This window comes from Dufourea novaeangliae, unplaced genomic scaffold (genome assembly GCF_001272555.1).
Source record: "Dufourea novaeangliae isolate 0120121106 unplaced genomic scaffold, ASM127255v1 scaffold172, whole genome shotgun sequence".
Lineage (NCBI taxonomy): Eukaryota > Metazoa > Arthropoda > Insecta > Hymenoptera > Halictidae > Dufourea > Dufourea novaeangliae.
In genome coordinates, this window is record NW_015374058.1 from 468,071 (window position 1) to 492,956 (window position 24,886).

General features: G+C 41.7%; 1 protein-coding gene across 1 annotated transcript in view; it reads left to right on the plus strand.

The window, feature by feature from the left end:
• The first annotated feature begins 289 nt into the window (after positions 1-289).
• Positions 290-24,886, plus strand: part of LOC107190099 (monocarboxylate transporter 11-like) — a 62,329-nt gene continuing 37,732 nt past the window's right edge. The window contains exons 1-4 of the mRNA XM_015578832.1: positions 290-539; positions 1,788-1,953; positions 10,445-10,555; positions 11,215-11,388. Coding sequence (XP_015434318.1) covers positions 369-539; positions 1,788-1,953; positions 10,445-10,555; positions 11,215-11,388 — 622 coding nt within the window. The 5' untranslated portion in view covers positions 290-368. The remainder of the gene's footprint in view (positions 540-1,787; positions 1,954-10,444; positions 10,556-11,214; positions 11,389-24,886) is intronic.

Sequence of the window (24,886 nt, forward strand, 5' to 3'; positions counted from 1 at the left end):
AAGGTCTCGAATATGTCTGACATCATACCCTCGAAAATCTTGCATTAGGGCCCCTAAAAAACTCACCTTTTGTTATCCAAAACCTGCCTCACATCAGGCTCCTGAAAATCTATAATTTCAGTCCCTCCGAAATTGAAATCTATAGCACTCTTTTTTTTCTGTTCCAGCTACCTGAATCTAAACTACCCCCTTCGCAGGATGACCACACCCGGGCAAGGTGCACCCCTCTGGATCACGTGGTTCCCGGATCCACGACGAATCAAATGAAAATCTCTGAGCGTTCGATATCGACAGCCACTCATCAAACGGTCACCGCGTGAGGGAAAACGACGAACGATCGGGAGTGAGATGCCGGGTCAGCCGTGAAAATGCTGATCGACGATCGCGGCAGCGGGATGGGGTGGACCTCGGCCAGCGTCCGCGGTGGTTGGTCCACCCCAGGCGGATGTAGAAACTCCGCGATGAGCTTCGGGGGCAGCGTGCCTTCTTTGCACCCCACCGGCTCGATAAGATCGCTGCGATCCCAGCATTCTATGCAGGTAAGAAAAACCGTTGGCTCTTCTCTCGTTTTACTCACGAACCAAGCCTGTTCTTTCGTAAGACGCGCTATTAACGGACGAAGTACACCCCCTCCCTCCTCCCGCCAACCCTTCTGTCGAGTCAGACCATGGAACCCATTTTTTGGTAGACGAGCGAGCATCTATCCAACGGGATCGTTGTACACACTGCGAGCATCACGACTAGTGATGAGTCTGTTCAAACCTGTTCGAAATACTGACGAAATGTTTAAACAGTTTGAACAGTGTGGACATGTTGGAACTATTCGAAACGTTTACACTATTTGAAGCGTTCGAAACGGTTCAATTGTTCGAAACGATTGAGCTTTTATTTGAAATGTTTGAAACTTTTGAATTATCCGAAACGTTTGAATTGTTTGAAGCGTTCGAAACATTCGCAAATTTTAAAACTTTTGAATTATTCGATATGTTTGAACTGTTTGTAACGTTTTAAATGTTTGAACTGTTCTGAACGTTTGAAATGTTTGAAATGTTTGAAACGACCGAACACTGTTCGAACTGTTCGAATATCTTGTGTTTGATAATGTCCAAACATGTTTGGGCCATTTGTTCGTGGTCCCACCACTAATCACGACTTATGTATAATGAATTCTCTCGTGGAATTGACAGTCGTGTTGTTAGAGTGTCTTCGAAGAAGCAACTCCACATTCAACCCTCGAAAACCTACGGTTGGGTCAAAGATGACCCATCGACAAACACAGCACACACACAGCGCATTATACGCTGGTATGCTGTAAAATCTTATTACGGATCACAATTGACCCAGTCACAGGCTTCAGCCTGCCGTATTCCGAGGATATTTTATTATTTCATCCCATTTTCCTATATACCGGTTATTGTTTTCGACTTCGACTTTCTACGATACAAATAACCGTGTCGCGCAAATGAACCGTGAACGACAGAAAGTGCGTCGACCAACCGTGTACGGAGATTGAATTTTCAGTCGACGAAATCAATGTTCGCTTACAGTTTCCATTCATCACGGTGGAAAGGCGAGCCCCGTTAATCAGACCCACGGGAATTACTCTCGGTAGTTGGTCTAATCGGTATTCCATTCGTGAAACTTCCACCCCTCCTCCCCCATTTACTTGCCAAGGGGCGCGAATTCAACGTGCACCACGTGACCACATCTCGGCCACTACTGTTTTGGCTTTCTCCCTTTCTCTTTGATGCATTCGCAGGAAATTTCTTCTTTGTTTCCTACCACAGGGTATGCCGGATACGCCGCGAAGATGCATGCACTGCCACCCGGTACACGTGCCGAGCACACCGAACAATTACATTCACCATCCTATGCAGTACTACACGCCGAGCCACTGCCGCGAGCCACGGAGCAACGTCTACATACCCCATCGGGGGAGCTCTTATCACGGCGGTGAGTTACGGTCATTTTTTTCAATTAGTATAAATCAGCGACGAGCCCGGAAAATGAGAGATCTCGGGGAAGCTCGTTTGTAAGAGAAATCGGTTCCGGGGGAACCGAGTATCTTGTCCTCTAAAGGGGTGGTTTATGCCTTGGATCTTGGGGAAAATCGATCTCTTTCGTTCTCTAGATCGGAAAGTCAGTCGGGTTTGCTCGTATAATTCATGGGTAATTCGTGGATGCGACGTGTAATTTTAGTTTGAAATCCGCGTGACGTGAGTTGTAGCCGCTAGAAATCGTATGTAAATGAGATGTGTTTGAGTTCAAGGTTCACAGAATTAAGTTTCACGAGTTGGAAAGTAATTTAAACGAGATCTATTTGAGTTTCAGATTCATAGTATTTAGTTCTAGCTTTAGACATTGGTGTGAACAAAATGTATTTGAGTCTGGGTTTGAGTTTAATGTCTACAGAATTATTAATATTCGAGTAATTCGAAAATCGTCGAGCTGAAAATTCGTCTCCAAGTAAATTAAGGTCTTACGAGAGATATTCCAGCCGTTTTGGTTTTTTCAAGTAAATCGAATTTTTTCAAACAGTTCGTCGATTTCAAGTAGCTTGAAATATTCAAACGCTCGACTTGGCTCGACGGTCATCGTTTCACTCGAAATTCGAGTACTCTAATAATTCAAGTACTCGTATACCCTTAAGAGAAGAGGGATCATTTCAATTACTGATCCTTCACGAAAATTGATTTTTTCCGGAAAACTTCCACGTCTCTGTATGATTTTCCATAATCTCGTCGGCGTTTGATTTAACTTGTAAGACAACAACCTGTTTTGCATTTTCATTCGAACCGTCGTCAGGGACATCTTTCCCAGCCATATTGCGTAACTTTTCTCGTAAAGCCGCGACAACAATAACCCACCGTCCTGCCGCCATCCTTTCGGTCCTCCGCGCAGTAAACTTGCCCCCTAATCTCGGATACCCCTGTTTTCGTTCTCTCGCGGCTGTGCGCTGCTCGCTAAGTGACTGGCCTAATCCGCTTCTGTGTCGAGTTTCCTTACTTCGTTCAATATTCAAGACCCGTCCGGATGTATAGCACAACGAAGTGGCACTGTCTGTTAAATTACAAACATACAATCCCTTTGTTCAGCGTAAACGTTGAACAGCAACGCTCGGGTGACGGTGGGTGACTCAAGACATTCGTGACTGTCTGGAATACCTTTTGTTGTTGTTGATGAGGCAACGCAGCGTGGTCTGAGCATAACATGAACGTGCTATGTGAGATCGAGCATTATGATTAAAGATCCAAGGCGTTTAAACTATAAAATATTTGACTATAAATTTTTAAACTATTAAATATTTTTAACCATAAAATTTGGACGAGAAATATAATGGATAAGGCCTAATGCCATGACTGATGGAACAGTCAAGGCAATTGAAACCATATCTCGTGATGGAGGATGTTGGTATCTCTGTGAGGCCTTATGTTATAATTGACCAGTTAGAACAATCACTAATCACAAAACTTATCCGAGAGGACAGTGGGTAAGGTCTATGGGGCCCAATGTTACATGAGCTTTGTATTAAAGTACAAGTTTTTCCATTCTATAGAATGAAATGTTGAAAGACAAAAGTTATCGAATCGCCTAATGGGGAGTGGTAGTTTTTGCCTTAAGATTGAGAGATTGGAAGGGGATGAAAGTTCGTAGAGAAATTCATCATTTAAGGTGATCCCTTCGACGACAGACAATAAGTTCGGTGGAGTGGAATTGATTTTCGTTCTCCTGTCTTCTGGCTGGTCGTTCCCATTGTAGCACAATTTATTAAGTCCATCCTTTGTCGATGCAGAAGAAAGGAAGAACAGGCTTGAACAGCCGGGAGCTCGGTGAATAGAAGCCAGCCTTTGTATTGTTTAAAAAAGACCATGTGGTGGTCCCGGTGCAACGATAACACTAAGCAGCAGAAAGGGAAAGAAAATTAATAGAATCTCGGAACCATGTGCTTTCTCCAAAGTTAAAATAGAAGCTTCGAGGTATCAAGCTGGCTTTCTAACGAACCGGATCTCGAACCAACGAGTTTGTTTCGTCGAAAGATCTGAGGATAGTTAGCGAGTTCTTAATTACTGGATAGCTGGGAAAATTAACCTACGTTTATCATTCTTGACTCTAAACCATTTCGAACTTCTTTATGTTACCTTCGTTTTCAAATGAAATAGGAATAAATAAATGTCACTTTCTTCTCCACGATATGAAATGTTTCGTCAGTTCTAAAGAAAAACTTATTTTACTAATTTATCTTGACCTTGAAACAAGTCTATGTACAACCTTCAGAATACGAGCCGTGAGAACACCCGGTTGAGTCAATCTTGACCCACAGCATGATCTCACAGTACGTCTCCATGTTTGCATACCAATAAGAAAAGTAATTTAATCAACAAAAATTCACAATGGGTTAAAATCGACCCAGTACCAGTTCCTACAGGCAATTCGACAACGGAAACACGATAAATCTATCACCACATGCCCAGTGCTATCTTTGCTCGACTATTATCGTACAATGGACTCGGCCAAACGGATTCACGATAGCGGGGACAGAATAGTAAGGGAGGAAGCAGCGAGACCGTTATCCTGCTCGGGAGAGAAGTTTCGCGGTTCGAACCCCGTGGTAAACTTTCAAATAAATCGGATACCACGCGAGGATGTATTACCCGACGAGGCCACAGCCGGATTACGGTTGCCCCAACACGATCAGTGGTGAAGGAAGAGGAGAAACGCGAGCGTGTTTGTTCGAGCGGATTGCAATCCCCTCCCCTACAGAATGAAGGCACGAGGCTGTTGATGACATCCGACGCTGATTTTTCCCCGAGTCGGAACGGCGGACTACCACCGACGAAACGGTGCTGCGATCCACTTCTGAATCACTGAACCAGTGAACTACTTTAGCACCACACCCAGTCCCCACCCCCTTGTCGGGTCTCGTTGGAATTTTTTTGCTCATTGTTCTTCCATTTATCAAGTCCCGGTTGAACGATCTTGGTATCCGTGAGCGTTCCCGTCTTCGTCTGATTTTTAATCCTTGGAACACGATACCGTGGTTGGCGGTAGCTGAATCGATCTAGACCCGGAACTTAATCTTACGATCAGTAAGTTGACAATAAGTTGACTGTAAGTTGACTGTATGTTGATTGTAAGTTGACAGTAAGTTGACAATAAGGTAACAGTAAAGTGACAGTAAGGTGACTGTAAGTTGACAGTAGGTTGACAGTAAGTTGGTAGTAAGTTGGTGGTAAGTTGGTAGTGAGGTGACAATAAGTTTGCAGTAGGTTGGCAGTAGGTTGGAAGTTGGTTGGCAGTAAGTTGACAATAAGTTGCCAGTAAGTTGCCAGTAAATTTCTAGTAGAATAGCTGGAACTTGACAACAGGTTGGCAGGAAGTTCAGTAGTAGAACGTGAAATAGATTGACAGCGTAAGTGATCGATTGTTGACATACAAGAGGGTGCACACTGATATACCGTTAATTCGACGTGTAATTTACAAGTTCGGTCGTCGATGGGGGTGCGTAAATCGTATGGAACGTCGAAACGACAAGAGTACATTTTTTTTCGGTTTTTTTTTTCGATAAAATGCAAAATCTCGATCGACGATATAGTTCTTTCGATTGATCGTATTTTATTGGATTCGATCACCCGGCTGGATTTCGAATTCGTTCGTGGCATTACTCCCAGCTTGTTTCTATTATGTAGATGATCGCGTTCGCGCGATCCCCGACGAAATATCCGGCCTCGATGGGGGAAAGTTTTGTATTTATCGCTCGATTTACTGAGCCGCCAAACCCAACTCCTCTCTTCCCTAGCCCCGGGGAAATTCGTTTCGAGCGCAACGGACAGCCAGTTTGCCGATCGCTTTTCCGTATTTGTTTCCTCGATTCTTTTTCACTGCAGCAGTACAAATGTATACATCGAGGAACATACACATTACGGTTTTTATATCCTATTAATTGTACACAAATATGAAAATTGTTTGCTGTTGCTGAGGTGTTGGAAAGACTTCCCAGACGAACTACTACAACGCTTGATCCACGACTAAAAGCAAAGTGTGGACGACCATTGTCATGCAAGAGAATCACTTTACGCCATTTTCCTCCTTTTGGAATTTTTCCCATGGCATGTAAACGTTTCGTGACCGATGATCAGTCAACATTCAATACCCTGGAAGGTTCTGAAGTGCATTGAGCTCAGTTTTCGTCAACTAATTCTTGGAATTCTGTGTTTTCATACATTTTGGAAGCCCTCAAAATTGATTCACATTAGAATAATAGTGATAATAGTGAATATTAGAATAATAGTGAATTACTTATTGGTACACCTAATACAAACTAGGTTAGAAACAGAGAAATTACGTTGAAACACTTGCCTTTTCATGATCCTGCGGTTTTCTTTTGCCATTCGGGACCTCTTGAATATTTGAATCCACCAGGCCAGAAGAACGGAAACGGAATTGCTTTCGTCCATCTTCGTTCCCTCTCGAAAGATACGAAACAATGCTACGGACAGTTTCACGCGAGACGAATTATTTACGAGCGCATCAGCGTCACGCCGCGCCTCCGAAAAACTGTCATAATTTCTTCCTCGCGGCAATTTCGCCTGTCCTAAAGGTCGGCCATCTTTCCAACGGCCCCCTTCTGATGCAGTGGTGGCTCCCATCCTTTCAATTCATTTTTCACGCGGCGCGATCCAGTTTCGGTCGATTTATTTCCCTCATTCTCTTCTCGCTACCTCTTGGTAATTAAGAATAATTACTCTTTCAATAATTTACCATCACTGAAAAGATGTTTCCCCTTTCTTCTTTTCTCAGTACATCCAGCCATTGTTCGTGAACACTCGGTCGATCGTGACCCATGATCGTGTAAAAAATATTCAGTTTCTCGTTGCATGATAGGAATAGGAGAGTTAATGCTTGCAAAATTACTAATCTACTTAATCTTTTTAAAAATCTACTGAGTCCTTTTTTAGATGGAACAGTTTTATAGCATTCGGATGGCCACGTCGTCGACAATCCCTAATCAGACACTGTCACCAAATTCTTTATTCAGCGATGAAGACAATATTTTTTTTATGATTCAAGGACATTTGCCTGACCAAATTCTTCATTTTCCAGATGGCCAAACTTACTGATCCACCGTGTACAATAAATAAACCTCATGATAGCTAAATGTTTCGAATCCTGTAAAAAAAAATACCGAGAAACAGAAGAATTGCAAGAATATGTACCGATTCCCTGCCTCCACGTTTAAATCCGTTTACCGCCGATACTCATGAATCATGAACCTGCACGATGGATCATTAGGCCATAAAGATCTCCGACGTCGAACCGAGAAAATATTGTCGTAACAGAAACGAAACCGCAAGACCGCGAAAATTCTCCCTCGAATCGGGATGAGACACCACCTTCGTCCTGGACGAGTTCTTTTTCCGAGCCGGAAGTTTGCCTTTTTCGAATAACCACTTCCCGACCGCGGTATCACGCGTTGTAATTAACCGTGGGGACGAAGGAAAGGTCGTGTTTAGTCGCGGGACGAGGCGAAAAAAAGAAACGAAAGAAAATTAAAAATTCACGTCGCCCCGTATTTTCCCGGCGTCGCTTTGACGCCACGCGCGCGTCTCCGCTTTTCACCGATTTTCTCTTTTTTCGCCGGGGGCGTGGGCGTTAAAAAATTGTTTCACGCACCGTGGAAAAACTGCGCACGTGTTCGAGGAACACGTCGGGAAACGTGCATGTATGTACATATGTATTGAATTCCATTGCGAAACGGAGAATTTTTTCTCTAGCGCCATTGTGGTCGTCGCTAGGGAAAGGATGACGGGGGAGAATGGCCATTTTATACGCTGCTTGGAGGAGAAAAATTCTTCCTGGATGCTTGAGAGAGTGTCTCGAGGAAGCTGGAAGAGCAACAGAATAATTTATCCGAAATGTGGCGGGAAATCTGCGAAACATGAAGTGCAAATGTCAGAACGAAACAACTAGATTGTGGATTTTCACACGGAATTCAGAGTGTCTGAAGTGATTTATAAAGACAATGCTGGAATTTTTCTCTACTTCTGAGTATCTTATTGGGTTCAGAATCTATCTGATTGTGACAATCGCCTAAAATCCACAGTCCAGAAACGCCAATTAGAATCTCGTGACCTGCCACTTTATCCTTTACCTTTTCTAATTGTCGTCTTCTTGCCCATCCAGAAAGTGGATAATATTTCAGACAAGTACGCAATCCATCATACAGGCAAATCGCGCAATCGAAGCGTACACGTTGTCGAGAGACAGATCTCTGTTCATCTAATCGAACTGATTTATAGTGACAGTGACCTGATGGATCTTGGTCAGTCCTAACCCCTACTGCATCTTCATCTAGGTCTACCTGCTGCTTCACGGTTATCCTTGGACAGAATCTTCCGAAGCAGTAAAGTTCACGAAGATTTTCCATTCATAAACAGACGGTCCACACCTGCCAGTCACTGAGATCGATATAGCTTCAGATTGCTTGCAGAGAGGACATCCTCTCGTCTGCAGCTACTTTCGTCGCCGAAAGTAACCAAATATCTGGGCTCTCTCACTCCTCTGAAGCCACCAAAGATTCTCAGCCACCGGTTGAAAGTCATCGACCCTCGTCTGCCAAGAGCCACCCAGACCGCTTCGCTTGGATTCTCACCGTCCGATGGTGACTGGCATCACCTTTTCATGAGCACTTTTATCTAACCCTTCGAACTCTTCCTTTTTTCCTCTTCGTTTCTTTCAACTCGTTTCATCCTCCCTGCTCCCCCCAGAACCGTCTGTAGCACACGGGGATGGGCCGAGCAGCGTTGCCAGCTGCCACGGCCGGTGTTCCTCGGTGGAGGAGAAGATGGTGTGTCTCGGCCTGGTATCGACGACGAGCCACTAGGCATGTTCTCGGTCTTTTATGCGTGCATCGAACCGGAACGAATTGTTCGTTCGGCGGGAGAGAGATAGCGGGAGGACACGAGATAGATTTCTTGAGAATGAACTGGAACGATTGTTCGAAAGAAATAGAGCAAGTTCAAAAGAAGTGATTCGAATACATTGTGTAACTGGAGAGGGACAGGTTTGTTATGGAATAGAATAAGTCCTTTCTTTGGTCAGACGAATATTATGGAATGGTCATTTATCAGGCGAGTGACTAGTATAGCATCGTTATTGGTCAGGAAAATAGTATAATATTGTCATTTGCTAGACAAGTAGCACTGGATTATCATTTGCATGGTAAGTAGTATATTCTTGATACTTGTCAGACAAGTAGTATACTGTTGTCGTTTCTTAGGCAAGTGATATAATGACTTATTGGCAAGGCAAGTAGTGCAGTATTACCATTGAGCAGCCACGTAGTACAGGACCGATATTGGCCAAGCGAGTAGTATATGATTGTCATTGATTAGACAGGTAGTGCAGGATTACCATTTCTCAGGCAAGTAGTATACAATTAATACTGGTCAGAGAAGTGGTATCTAATCGGAACTCATGAGACAAATAGAAATAGGGATTGTCTCTTAGGAAGAAAATAGTACACACTCATATATTAACCCTCGTTTTCGTTCATATACTATTTAAAATGATAATTAAGTGTGCAAATTTTTATGTAATTTCTATTCATGTATCCGCAGAGTTTAACATGCTTTCTTGATAAACTTTCTTAATTTTAATATAAGATTCGTAGTTTGGTACGTAAACTGCTGAAATAAATATGTCAGCCAACCGTGAACAAAATTTGTAAATCACTGTATCTTTTTCCACAAATAGTACAAGGACCGTGCATGGTCAGACTTGTGCAATAGGTATATCGCAGAAGTAGAAACCGCCACAGCGATCCCATTTCAGATTGAATAAGAGTATACATACTCGATCGAGGAAAATACTTATAACTGAAGAACTATGAACCATATTTGCAGACTGTTCTAATAACAAAAAAGGAAATCCGTGCTCAGTGAACAAACTGGAAATGAACGAGTACACTTCAGCGAACGAATTTCTACATAAAGAAAAATACTTCACATAAATAGATCGTAATTTTTTACGTAACATCTTTTTTCCAATTAGCATCCGGGATACACCAACAGGGACCAACGTTACTCGGTTTAATAATGCTGATTTCAGGACAATCAGTATTTATCTCCATCGCGGAGCTTAGCCGCGGCAGGAAAACAGGCCGCCGCGACGTAAATTCATTGATCGCCGTCTGTGTTCAGCGTGTTCACCCGGCGTAATTAAGTTCCGCAAATATATCGTCGAATTACGCAAAAACAGCGAAACGTAATCCCCCGTCCCCGCACGGGGTTAATCCACGGCAACCCGTCTCGATTTGCATTTCAACCAGAAAACGAGGAAAGATTGTCCACCGTCATATTGTTTTGCGATTTTACATTGTTTTACAGACACTGGAATCCTGTCGATATTTTTTATTATCGCTGTCCTTTTTTCCTTTGTCTTTCAGATCCCAGGGTACGTTACATGGAGTCCGAAGGGAGCATCCCCGACAACAATAATTGGATGCTAGGGAATTTGTGGACGTTTCCACGCTGCGTGCCGGCATTCCCGCGTCCAGGTACAGTGTTCATAGTCTAAAAATTATTATTCGTTTTACCGAGCATGCTCAGTCTTTTTGGGGCGTTTGATATATTCACTTCTGGGGAATCTGGTATCGTTTTTGGATAATAATGACGAGATTAGTTTAAAATAAAAGGCATCGTTGGACTGTAGAAATTCGTTCAACTTCAAAATTTTAGACATTATGACAGAGGATGTGGCCGAAACGATGGTTCAATTCGTAAGTTCAATGTATTTGGGTTGAACGGAAAGATCGTACGGTAAAAAACGGTATAAAAAACTCGCGGAACCGTGGGAAAAAGTAATAGAAACTAATGGTAATTCTGTCACTGATTAAATAAATTCCTTTCAATGAAAACAATACTATGGAATTTATTTAGAATAAAACGCATGAACTTTCAACCGAATATATTTTCCAAAAAAAAAAAAAAAAAAAAAACATCAATCCAGTGCATAAATAATTCGATTGATCATTGAAAAACACGTGTACACTTCGCTAAAATTGCTACGATAAGAATTTGTTTTGTGTTCGCCTCGGAAAATCGATGGGGTTCGTCGAAGACGCGGTTCCACGTGTCTGTCTGGTTGTGCTCGAGCGGGCGAACGAGACGGGGATTTAACGATCGATCGTAAAGAGAGGGCAATCTTTCCATTCAGACATAGACGATGCCGGCATGCGGACGCATTTCTATCCAGATGGCGGCTGGGGGTGGTTGGTCTGTGCGGCCGGCTTCCTCGCCCTGTTGCTCACTACCGGAATGCAGCTCGCTTTCGGGCTTCTTCATGTACACGCCGCCCGACACTTTGGCGAGGAACACCTCATGGATCTGGGTACGTCTCTGTTTCTTACAACCTTTCGTTTTTTTTTTCTGGCTTTTTCTGTATCTTCCTCCGACTAGACGGAGGACTTTTTTACACCTGACAAGACTCAAGAACTACAGCGTCATTTTATTCGATTCCTTAAATACTCACTGTGCCTGTATTTCAACAAGGCAAGGGTGAACAAAATAACCTGATTAACACATCACCTTGAATATATTACTTGTATTTGATGATACGAAAATCTGTTTGAAGGAAAACATCATTTGGTTCGTAGGGGTAAATATTGTAATAGGTAAAACATTATTCTGAAGGTCATATTTTTCAGGATTTCAAGGTCATCGCAGTTTTTTTTTCCACAATCATTACGGAAATTCCATACTTTTAATAAAATCACCTCCCGTTAACCTAATATCGAATTCGAGTTTCATCGAAGTCTTAACGATGTCCCATATTTCAACGGTCTAAAGCTGTTTATTCAATCGAAAGGAAATATGAAAACATTTTATTGCTCTTCGTTAATGGATAATTCGACAACTTCGTTGTACTTCATCACAGTCGAAGAGTTTCTCTTTTTTTCCCCGCCACGCATTGAAATCACCGTGATTCGTCCGGCGCAAGACAAAATTCGCGTTTCCATGGATCTTGGAGTTCCTTTCTTCGGAATATTTTAAACGTAACCGACCGCCGCCACGAAAGGTGAGCGGGCCAGATTTATTCGCGAGGAATCGCGTCGCGCATATTTCCCGCGGACGCCGTTATTTAATAATGGCGGCGGACTAGAATTTAAAATTAATCCTTTATTCTTTTTTTTTTCTTTCCCTCGGACGGGATCGGGAAAGCAATCAAGCGAGCGGACGTGACGTGAATTTCAGCGAAGGCGTTACGAAGGGTCGACGGGGAAGGCCACGTAAGAACCCTTCAACGACGGTGACTGAGGAATTTTTACGCCTCGTCGACCCTGTTTCACCTGTATCCAAGAATTTTCGGATAATATCTTGTAATATAACGCGGGGGAAAACTTCGTAGCAGGTGAAGAGAATTACCGTCTAAAAGGTGGACGGCGGATTTTATGCGTTTGTACGATATCTGACAGTCGAAAACTCACAAGGGAACTTTGGTAAACAGAAAATAATGATTTTTTTGAAACTTTGCACATTTGCATGTTTGCACGAGAGCTTAATAAAATCAGGAAATTTTATTTTTTCTTTTCTGCTACTTTTTGGGTCTATGGGGTGAAGACACCTTTTGAAAGCTATAGTGCGTTTTCCTATTTTCCTGTATATCTTGAAAACTACAGTGAATATAGAAAACTTGTTGGCATAATAATTGAGTAACTTTTTATGCTGTATGGAATTATTCAATGAAATTGTTAAAAATATTATTGTTTATACATTAATAAATAAATAAACAAATTTTTAAACAATTTCATTACACAGTTTTATAGTTCATAAAAAAGCATTAAATTTTCGTCGCGACAATTTTTTTATATCTACTACAGTTTTCGAGATATATAGGAAAATAGGAAAACACATATTACCGTTTTAAGGGTGTTTTTACCCTGAAAAAAACAAAAAGTCGAAACAAAACAAAATCGCCTGATAATCTCTATGAATCTGCGAAATTAAAAAAAATCGAAATTTTCTTGCACAGTGGCCAAAAACCCTATATCTTTTTTATACGATGCCGCTTAACGTGTTAACTCGGTCAGACTAGGCGACTGGATCTATAGTGACCCATACAAGTAAAAATAATCAAAACGATATTCGTGTCGTTACCACCGTCGCGAAACATTTTGGTGGTTCATGTTCGTCGATTAGTAATCCAACCGCTGGACCGTGATCAGCGAAACATTCGATGAAATGTATAAAACGATGAAATGGAAAATATTAATATCGCCCTGTCGAGAGTGTAGTTAGCGATTCTCGGGGCGCAATAATATGGCTTTTGTTCCGATTATCGGAGCCCCGGGTTCATTCTAATTAAATGTTACACGGTACGAACACGATTTATTAACCACCAACGGCGTTTCGAAGGTATTCCAAGTAAATACGAAACGCAATATCCTCGGTGTAAAACACCTGATGATCTGGCCAGCTCTGTGAATATATTAATATCAGTTAGTACAACCAGCTAAATGTAATAGAGGGCTGTTTTCGTCCGGCTGTAACTAACCATTTTGATGGGAAATGGGCGGAACTTTACAGAAGCAAGAATATACAGGGTGTCCTATTTAATTTGGTCAGTTATAAAAGTATTCGATGAAGGTCTTCGTATGATCACTTAAAAACATAGGTGGTGTAAGGAAATAAATATACCTTTAAGATATTTAAAGGTATAAAAAAAATGTTGTTAACTCGTATGAATATATCTAGATTTACTAATTATGCTGATTATTATATGTATACGATTGATTATTACGGTTGATTTCCGCTCGACTTTCTTTTAATTTCTACAAATTAAAGATTACAGAAGACCTGTATACATGGTGTTCAATTTATCTCAAAAATCACATAAAAATTTTTTATTAATATTAATATTCATATTCTTCCATATTTTTATATTATTCTGGAAGTAAATGATACATCCTGTACACTCTAGTCTTCGCTTTAATTTGCAAGAATTAAAAAGAAAATCGAGTGAATAGTGAATATCAATCGTGCACAGTGGAAACTTCCTTGCTGAATGAATATTTATTTAATAGAGCTAATATCGCAAGTTTGTCATAGACAGATAGACAGAAGACGTTTTTTCACGAGAATATTTACACAGTGGTGACAAAAAAAAAAGAAGGGAAAAGAACGTGATATCTTTATTCAATCAACCGCCACCACAGCGCGCATAAATTAATCGATCGAGCTCACCCATAATTCAATAACTTCATCGGTTCCGCGCAACTCCCGCGAAATATTTTAAACACGACTACGTCGCTGCCCCACTGGCGAAGATTGATCGTTTTGATCGTTTCGAAAACGCAACCGATAAAGTATTTTGTGGCAGAGCGTAGTTGGGCGAAATTTTATTCTCGAAAATACAATCTAAGAATTGTTTAATCAATATTTATTTTTGTTCATAAACAAATTTATTTATTTATTTCTAATTTTGGAATATCCTGCTAATCTGACATCTAACAAATAACTACATGCAAAGATATATTTTTTATCGTTTAAATAAAATAATTAATGTTAGAAAGGGTTAATAGTGATGCAGTAAATATTTCCAGTATCGTAGGTGCATAAAATCCGCAGTCTGATCGTAATTTCGCGTAATCCAAGCCCCTCCATCGTATTATTATGGTGGTCCACGAATATACCAGCCGCCACAAGCCGCCACGCAAATATACCAGATATAATCGATCGAACTTTTCAACCCTGGTCCGCGGTGATGTATACTAGATAACTAAGTGGAGTAGGTCAACGATAAGCTCTCCTCCAATATCTATCAGCTGTCGGCTGTGTAGGGCATGGATAGGTAAAGTCCTATCCAACTGTTCGCGGCCCATCGGCCAGCCATTATTTTTCCGTAGCCTTTAAATACACCACGACTTATCGAGGACTTCCGTATTTCACGTATTATCGGGCGAAAGCCTCTCACAGTAGGCCTATGTGGCCGCTACTCTTCTTTCCAGCCACTTTTTAACGTCTGACCTTAATACTCTTGTTTCCCCCGACCGGGAAGCACACGTTACCGCTAATGGACGCGATAAATTCTGTGTTGCGGTGGAGAACAGAAATTTCATGATTGTCTATTAGACCAAAGACGAACTTAATTTTCTCGTTCTTGGAACGACTGCTTTGACCATTTAAGCTACCTGAGCCATCCACGATTCGTATTGGTCTAATTCCCTTAATCCGAATAAAGAGGTATAGTAAAGTCGCGTTAACTACGCGGATAGGCCTCTACGTTAACTGTCCACGCATCATCTCCACGGAATATTAATCGACGATCATTCCATTTAGTTACTTTCTCCACACCCTGTATTCACCTGATACTAATATTAATTTCCATATTCTCCTCTCTTCGTTTTTAATGGAACAAAATTCCGTCTGACGACCACGATAAACGGAATCTCAAGAACTGCATGTTTCATATTAAAACTGACGATTGAGCCCGTGCAACCAAGGCGACTAATTTCGAGCAACTTCTTGTTTTCTTCTTTTTCTTTTTTTTTTTTTTCAACACAAAGAATAGTCGCGGTTAGTAATCCCGGGGTGGTGGTTGCGAATTAAAGAAGCGACCGTAACAGGGAGAACGTTCCTCGGTGTTCATTATCGCGAACTTCCGCTGCGTTTGCAAATGAATTCGTCCCGGCGAAACAAATAAGGGAGGCGCAATCGGGGGGTCGGGTGGATAGGGGGGCTGTGGAAAAACCGCGGATGAAAATGGAAAAGGAACGGGACGCTCGAATTAATGCCTCACGATGTCGTAAATTCACGGGCCACCGTGAAATACTTTTTCTCCCCGATGAAAACAGTTTCCGTGTTTGTTTCTCGGTCGAATCTCCTCGATGAACTAGTGATACCTCGTGCGTGTCGATGTGTACACGCCAGATTAAGCCTGACTCGTTGGGATAAAATTCTCGACCTTTTTCTTTCATCGGTAAAAATGATAATAAGGTCATAATCATCGACATAAATATCAGGACCAAGTTGAATCCTTATAATCCGTTAACCCTTTAACGCCCATACCATTAAATCGTTATTTTAAAATTATGAGACTAATAAATTTGTAATATCTTGTTATATTATAATCGAAGATATCGATTTTGAACAGACTTTTTTTTTATTTATTTTTCGAGGAAATACTTGAATTTCTCTACTGTAAACGTGGAGATCTACTTCACATCAGTGAAACTACGGATCCTTGCTGACAAAAGTTAGATATTAACCAGTGACAAGATTTAAGGCGCTTTTAAAATGCTTGTTGCACCAGTGCAACACTGGGAATTTAAGGGTTAACAGGGTTTGCGAAGGGGGTAGATAAAAGAGGGAAAATCGGACCTTCGACGGCGTTAGCTGGCAAAGGTCACTGCTTAAAATATGTCGGTTCGCCGGAGGGGTTGAAAAATGTCAGGCGTTAAGACTTGCAAACCCGGGCTGGGGTCGAAGTGCACTTCCGCGTCTCGGATTCTTTCGATTGTTCCACGACCGAAACTTTCTCCCAAGACAGCTTCGAGAGCTGTCCATATACGTCTGTGGGACTTGGGGTCCACGGCCGAGTTCGTCGAACTTTGCGCTCGATCTCCGCGAGACACCGTGAAAACTCGCAAGTTTTCCTGCTTCGAAGGAGCCGGAAGGTGTGTCTGCATCTTTGGATCGAGGCTTGTTACGAGGGAACTTCGGTAACCAGAGAATTTCGATATTTTTTTTTAAAGTTTGGAGGCTTGTGGGGAACTTCGATAGAAGTTTGGTAACCCAAAAATATCGATGTTTTTTTAAAGTTTGGAAGTTTGTGGGGAGCCTCGATAAAAGTTTGGTAACCCAAAAATGTCAATATTTTTTTAATGTTTGGAAGTTTGTGGGGAACATCGTTAGAAGTATCAGTCAATTAACTTGTAATGGTCTGGGTTAGGTACAGTATAATATAATACAATATTGTGTAATTTAAAATGTAAAAATTACTTGGGTTGTTCGGAAAGTTCGTGCCGATTTTTACGTAAAATAAGTAAACTAATATGTACCGTTTGATTCTGCATTCTGTCGCCACCTTTCAGGCAATTTACAAAATTCCAATTTGCCCGAAAACTTTTCGATTTGCTAGGAATAAACAATAAACGTTCTTAGTCTTGAAGATCAAAACATCCATCTATTAATTTTGCAAATCATTTTAGAACGGTTCTTTTTGATAGACTACATCGGTTCAATGTCAATATGGTTAATTCACACGGAAGCAATACGAAAATAAATATTACATTTGCATTGATTGGAGCACTGGATCGTGCTTAACGTCATTATTTTATCGTGGAGTTCAATTCAATGCACAGAGTACAATTTCAATATACCAACTGATTTTTAGTTGTACCGCATAAAAGACGAGGTGCAGAATATCGATGAGAATTCATCGTACAACACGAGGAAGCGGGATTATAAATAAGATAACCAATCTATCGATCATTGCTTATTTTTGCATACGTGTATACGTGTCTCCTTTAAACAAACTTCCCTCACGTTAGAGGAACGTAGAAATTCATGAAATGACCTAATACTTCTAAATAGTCGAACCTTCTATTCGACTAAATAAATAATTCTTGTTATTTTGCTAAGATTATTGACTTACAAAAATCCCACAAGAAAAAACCAAAAATCCTAAAAGAAGTTAGAAACGGTGCAGAAATAAATCTGTGTAGTAGGACAAATAATGATTTTCCAAATATAGATCCTAATTCCAACCAGGCAAATGAAATCTATTCGAGCATCAACATCAACATAGTACAAAACACGAAATTTCGGATCTACCATGCCCGGTGTGTAGCAACAATTTCACGTCGACCAAGCGCAAAATCACGCCGAAACGCAGCGAGGTATCGAAAATTCCCAGAGCACGCTAACGGTACGGTATCCTCATGCAGTAATCGTGCGCGCATGTGGTCGAAAAACTCGTCGACAGCTGCCAGCGCTGTAAATTAAAAACCCCCCCGGGGGTCAGGCTCGATCACCGTTCGACCGGTCGAATTACGGCGGAGGAAATGCGAAATATCCGCGAACTTTTCGAAAAAAAACGTCGACGTTCCCGGTGAACACGCGAGGGCCGACGCTGTGTTTTCCCGTTGACGGTGGCGAGGATCACACGGGAGTCAGAGGTTGGGGGAGAGGAAATCCCATTTTCGGAGACGGGGTAGAAATTGAATGTCACGGAGTCGCGGGGGATCTTCCGTGTGACGGACGTGAAACGAACCGGCGGGGTCGCTCGTAAATAATAAATGGCGGGCTCGAACGAAACCCAGCGAGCGTGGCGTTGTCCGAGATCCTTGGATCTTTTAGCTGAGACGACAGCAGAGGATCAGGTCCGTTGGGAATATCCGTTGGGAGTCACGAGCTATTGTGTCATCTTGGCGTACTTGTTACGCTTGGATTCGTCGATTTCGACTGGTTAACGACATCGAGAAATTCCTCATATCGATGTTTAACGAATGTATATTGCTTCCTAAATGTGTATCACAGTCGAAAACGATGAATGTAATGGGACATATTACAAATTGTAGTTAAAACAAGCATTTAAAAATCTAACTTTTATAAATACCATTTTTCACCGAAAAATTTTTTTTTAATAAAAAATAAGGTCACCTTGATTTTTTTATGGTCACTGTATATTTTTTACTTAATAATATTATAGCTGATGTCAAGACAAATTCCACGATTTATATTTTATTGTCCTTAAGTCTTGAAATAACGTTAAAACAGTTGTGAACAGCTAATTCTTCGAACTGGCCCACAGTGCGTCGTTTCGACTTTATACTTTCTGGATTTGCAACGAAACACGCAATACATACGATGAATCTTGTATCGGATAGACGATTAGTAAGTTGGTGTAGACCATTTATACAGAATTGCGGGACGTCTAATGAGTAGCGTGAGGTACGGCTGCATGGTACATGAAAACGGCGGTAGTGCTACCTGGTACATACCCTAATCGAGGAGTATTAGAAGTATCGTGGGTCCAGGGAAACCCAGGAGTCCTCGGTGTCTCCTGGGAGATCCCCGGTAGCTGGGGTAATTCGAGAAGATATGGGTCGGGAAAGTCGAATGGAAACTCTCTCAGATTAGAAAAGTAGAATACAATGCGCTTCGGAGCAGAAAGGTGAAGAGAAACCCTCCCAGGTTAGAAAAGCCGATTAAGGACTCATTTAGGCCACAAAAATAGGATAGAATAGTCACTGATGAGATAACTAATATACGACTGCCCCCTGTGAGACAAGTAGTATAGGTTTCTCACTGTCAGACAAGTGGTATAGGTTTGCTCCAGTCAGACAAGTAGTATAGGACTTCCTTTTGTCATACGATTAGTGTGGGACTAGCATTTGTCAGACAGATAGTGTAGAATTATCCCTAATCAGAAAAGTAGTATAAAGTTCCCCATGGCCAGGCAAGTAGTATATCACCATTCCTGGCCAGACGCATGAAGTAAATCCCAAAGGGTCCCCGGGACCTCGATAGACTTGACTTCACGTTCCATAAGCTCAGCGACATCTTTATCGATTTTCAAGAGTTTAACTATGTAATCTACCACATTTTGTCCCCTATGTAATCCATATAAGGTTCCACAGACCCAGGAACATCAATACCAAGTTCTGCAGGTCGAATAACGCGTCTATAGAGTTCCAAAAGTTCCCAGGCCTATATATCCTCTTCCATGGATCCAGATGCTAGCTTCCCGGAATTTCTCAAGCGCAACGACATCGGTATCAAATTCTTTCGATCGAATAACATCTATATCACGTCGAACAGCCCTATTTTCTTCAATATGTAAATATACTCGACATCTGTATCCAGGCCCATAGAAATAGTCCCGAGCACGTACCGTGTTATCTGATTCCAACAACAGTCCTATCAAATCTTACGCGATCGATCACCGTTCCCGTTCGATTCTACCCACACACGACTCTCTACTCTGCCTCCCATGTTCATTGGCTAGATTTCTAGTTGCGCACACTCCGGGACAAAACCTGAATCAATCTCAAAATCCGGTAAACGGTGTAATATCTCATTCGACACGTAAAACTTGGATGTCCAATTCGATGTTTCAGCAACCACCTGCAAATTCCACCAATCATCCACGTGTCGTCAATGCCGGAGCCACTAGTTCGTAGTTGAATCCCTAATGAACGCGTCAAAGCTTTCCATATTATGGTATCCACGGATATCCGAGGATTTAATATTCAGCCGCGGAACGTCATTAAGAACGGCGCAGAATATCAGCTTGATATTTATTCGCCTGTCTAATAAGCCGCGTGTCTCGTCGCGTCGTCTCCTTGATTTCCCGGTACGCCTCGGGCTTTGTTGCGGTCTGACGGCGCAGACGACGCCCGTCGTCGTTCACCGGGGAACGTCATTGTCCGACTCGAACGGCAATATTCAACGGATGGGGAAGGGGGAAGGCGATAAACGGTAACGACGTTACACGCCAACTTGGAGAACGCCTCGCGGATAATGGAGCGCCGTGGTTCCTTCGTCGATACGCTGAGGTCCTCGCCCGCGCCACTCCTTCCTATCCTCCAGTAATCGGTGTTGCGAAATGCGTCGCGCACATCGCGCGTATCGATTTGCCATTCGAACGGAGAGACGGGGCCGGGATTCGATTATCGACACGCACTAGCGTGGCTCGGAGTCTAGGATACTGGGAACAAGCTGCCGATGAAAATCCTGAATTCGTGGAAATCGTCGAAACGTTACAGAAAGACGAGGTTTTCCTTGTGTTGGAGATGTGGTGACAAGCTAACGTTTGACGACTGAGACGAGATGGCAGAGGAAAATGATGCAGACGAAGTTTGTTGAACGGAACATGTTTTGTTCAGGGGTTACAAGGTGTTTGAGGATCTGACCATTTACGTCTTAGATTCGCAAAGGTGTGGAGAGTCTTGGTGGTCCTAAGTGTCTTGAATGTTTTGGAGGACTTTAGAGAGCTCTATAGGTCTTAGGGTCTCAGAGGTGTTGAGGGCTTTCGTGATCCTAGGTGTCTTGAAGGTCTTAGGGGTCCCTAGAGTCTGATGAAGCGAAGAAGTCTCAGGGATCTCAAGAGGGTTGGGTGTGTCGAAGGTATAGTAGAGTCCAGAAAAACCTCCTCCAGGCTCTAAGGGACCCCAGGACTCGTTTTAAGTGGCTCAATATTTAGAAAATTCCAGAAGTGTTTTTTGGAGTCTTAGGTTTCTAGGGTTCTTGAGGATCCCCAATTTTTGGGGGACTTCAGGACCTCTAAGGATCCCAAGTGTCTGGGAGTCTAGGAAAACCCAGATGTCTCAGGGGTTTTAGGATCCGATGGATTCTAGTGTTATAAAGAATCTCGAAGATCTTAAATTTCTGTGGGAACCTGGGACTCCTAAATGTCTTTAATGTCTCGAGGCCTAGAAAAGGCGAAAAGTCCCTACATTCTTGGCACTTTCTACATCATGTTCTATAAACTTTGTAACATCTACATCAAGCTTTATGACTTCAATTTCCTCTACACTAGCTTCTATAGATCCAGTGTCATCTATATCAAGTTCTATTGAGCCCGTTCGTCCGTATGGAATTACGTGAGTTCAGTGACGTGCATATTTATGTTCCCAGGACCAATGGTGTCTATATCGTGTTTCATCGATTCGCTGCTATCTCCATTCAATTGCTCAAGTTTAATGGCGCTTGTATCTGACGTTATAGAAGTAATGATGTCTGCATCGAGGTTTATAGAGTGAGTAGTGTCTGTATCAAGATCTACAGCTATATCGATGCCTGTATAGATTTCTGTGCACCGCAAGAGACCTACTTTTTGGTTTTTGGGATTGGTACTGGATGCACTTTGGATTCACTGGTGTGCTTACTGTGAGTTCTGCAACCTTCTAATTAAAATCTAGGTTATGAAAGTACTCTAAAAAATAAACGTGTAAAGACGATGGGATTAAAATATCTTTTATTATACACATACCGATGCATGAATATTCCGACGTGTATGAGCAACGAACAGAGGAAAGGAAAACGGATAATTTTAAATCCTATTCAAACACCAAATCGATATTACGTTAAATACCTATTTGTGTATTCCGCAAGCCGTTCCACACGTTCGTTTCCCTATCGGCCATCTGCCGATAACAGGGCACAAATATCGGCGTTCCCGGCCCCTAATATCCTCACGCGATCTGAAATTCGATTGTGAAGGCGAACAATGAAACACGAATTATTCACTATTATTCTTGCAGGCCATTAAACGTTCCTTTAAACGTAAAGCTTCGGGGGATTATGCATTTTTTCAGTTGTCAAAACTATCGAAACATAACCTCTCGTGAATATCACGTTCGTTTACACAATCTGTCTTTATTTCCACATTTTTACTATACAAAGGTAAACACTTTGGCCCCCTAGTATCTAGTATAATAAATTCCGACGTATCGAACTACGAATTTTATTTGAAAATTAAGAAAAATTTATCACGAGTGCATGACAAAAGTAAAAATCATGATTTCAGTAGTTATAAAGTCTCTTAAGTACTCATTCATTGGTGCATTTACCCTACCATAAAATGATCCATGCAACGAACATACGTGCTGAAAATAACAAAAAAATAATCAATCCTAAATTCTTCCTTTTCGGTCGTTCAGTGAATCAAACAGATTCACAAGACAAACAACGTCTCAGAATTCACGGTGACTTGTGTTCCCCCCGAAAACAACAGAATTTATCTTCCGAGTTACTTACTCCCGTGGCACACGGTGAATCTCTCTGGCGTAATATCGTCAGGGGTAACGCATCACCTGGCTCCATTGTGATCTGCCTTACGCTTGGTACTCGTTGCGCCGGCTGGCAGGGCCAGTATATAACCAGCTGGCTACGTAAGGAAGCTGAAGCTTTTGGGGATTTTCGTTTCGGTGATGCAGAGAGCCTGGACGATGCGCGTGAGTGGCCCTCCGTATTCACATGGAGAAGGTAGACCCAATTTCTCAAGAACCATTCGGTTCCTTTCTTCCGTTCCAAATTAGACGAATCCGTGAATACGAATTTCGTTCAAGTCAGCCGATGCAGAATCAGTATCATTTTTAGGGTATACGAAGAACTCTCCTTTTGGATCGATTCCTAGAGTTTTTTTTTGTTATTACTAGACTGTGGAAATAATGCATTCATAGCCTGTAGTGCTCTGTGAAATCAAATGGAAGACAAAACTTTCATCAGATTCAACTTGGCACAGGGATCAGAGTTTGAAATTCTGACGCCAATGATATTTCTTTCAGCCGTATATGAACATTACACACTAGAAGTCATCGTACACTCATCGAGGATTTACTGTACATCCAGCTAGGGAACACTTTCTTTCGAAAATCGTGTCGTAACCTCTCGTATCTCTTCTGATACTATACGACCAAGGGGAACATCTTGTAATTTCAATCATAAGTTAAAAAAGGAATACGCGAACAGCGTGCTCTCGTGTTTTAATAAGAACATATTAAAAACTCGGCTTCTCCGTGGAGCATTTTACGACGAAAGTTTGTATTCGTTGCCGCGAGGACGGTTAACAATGTCGGTACAACGTCGTCCATCGATTACCCCGCGTCGCTTCTTCCGTGTTACGAGCTCGAAAAACTTTCTCGTTCCTCCTTGCACCGTCTTTTTCTTCTTTGTATTTTTTTTTTCTTTTATGGAGCAACAAAGCTTCCCGTGTTCCCCGTATTAGTCCGCCATTTGTACCTTATTTGTAGCGATCGTTCGCCTGGTGACCGTCCAGCGTGTAAATTATACTGTAAACGCAGGTTTGGGTTAAATATTTAACGACTCCACTCCTCCTCTCCCTCACCTAGCCGCTGCTGTTAAATTGAAAATTACCGACTTGGGCTTAAAATCGCCTTAACCCGAACGTTTGAAATATTAAAATCGTCGGTTAAATGGGTCCTCCGGAGACGCTTGCTGATCCTGGCCACGTCTTCCTTCCTCCAGGTTAAATCAGGATTTCCGTGAGATCGGATCATCCACGTTCGCAGAATTAATCTGTACGGGTTTACTGCACTTTTCTACATATGATTTTTAATAAGCTTCGATCCGTGTAATTGTTAATTTGTCTTTAGACTTTTTATTGTAGTCCTCTTTACGCAGATTTAGAGAGAAATTAAACTATTACAATGATGTAATGGGCTTTGCACTGTTTTAAAAATATGAACTTATATCATTTTTAGACCATTATGTACTTATATTGAAAACTAGACGACTTAGTACGAAATAATTTTTATCATCATAAAAATGTAACATTTTTTTTAAAATGGACTTAATACACTCTGGCTCTGAGGTCCAGATATCGATACCCTGTGATATTGTTCGTTGTCGGTAGGTACACCCGGTAGATAAATCGCAAGTAACCGCGATCGAAGTATACCAGAATAATCTCGCGCGAGGCTGGAAGTTCAAAGATTCAAGGTCGGCTATATGATGCACCGTGCTCGATGAACATTACAATTTCGCTGTCATAATAAATAATCCCCGATGCGCTTGGTATCGGCTCGCTTCTAAAGGGCAAAAAGGCGGAAACGCCTTTTTATAGCGTGTACGCCTCGTGGTATTATTAAGGCGACAAAATCTTCTCGACCGTCGAAAACGCAATATCATTTTATATTCATTAGGAAAACACTAGCTGTAACTTCAATAACACCTCGATTCGCCAATTTTAAAAAGTGCTGAGCCTTGGCGTGAAAAAATCATATCACAGATTCCCCATTAACACTATGGAGAACTACCAGCATTTTTAATGTATGCTAAATTAAACTGTGTAATATATAATAGAATATAACTTAGTATACTCTAATATAATGTGTATAAGAAATAAGAGATTAACATAAAAT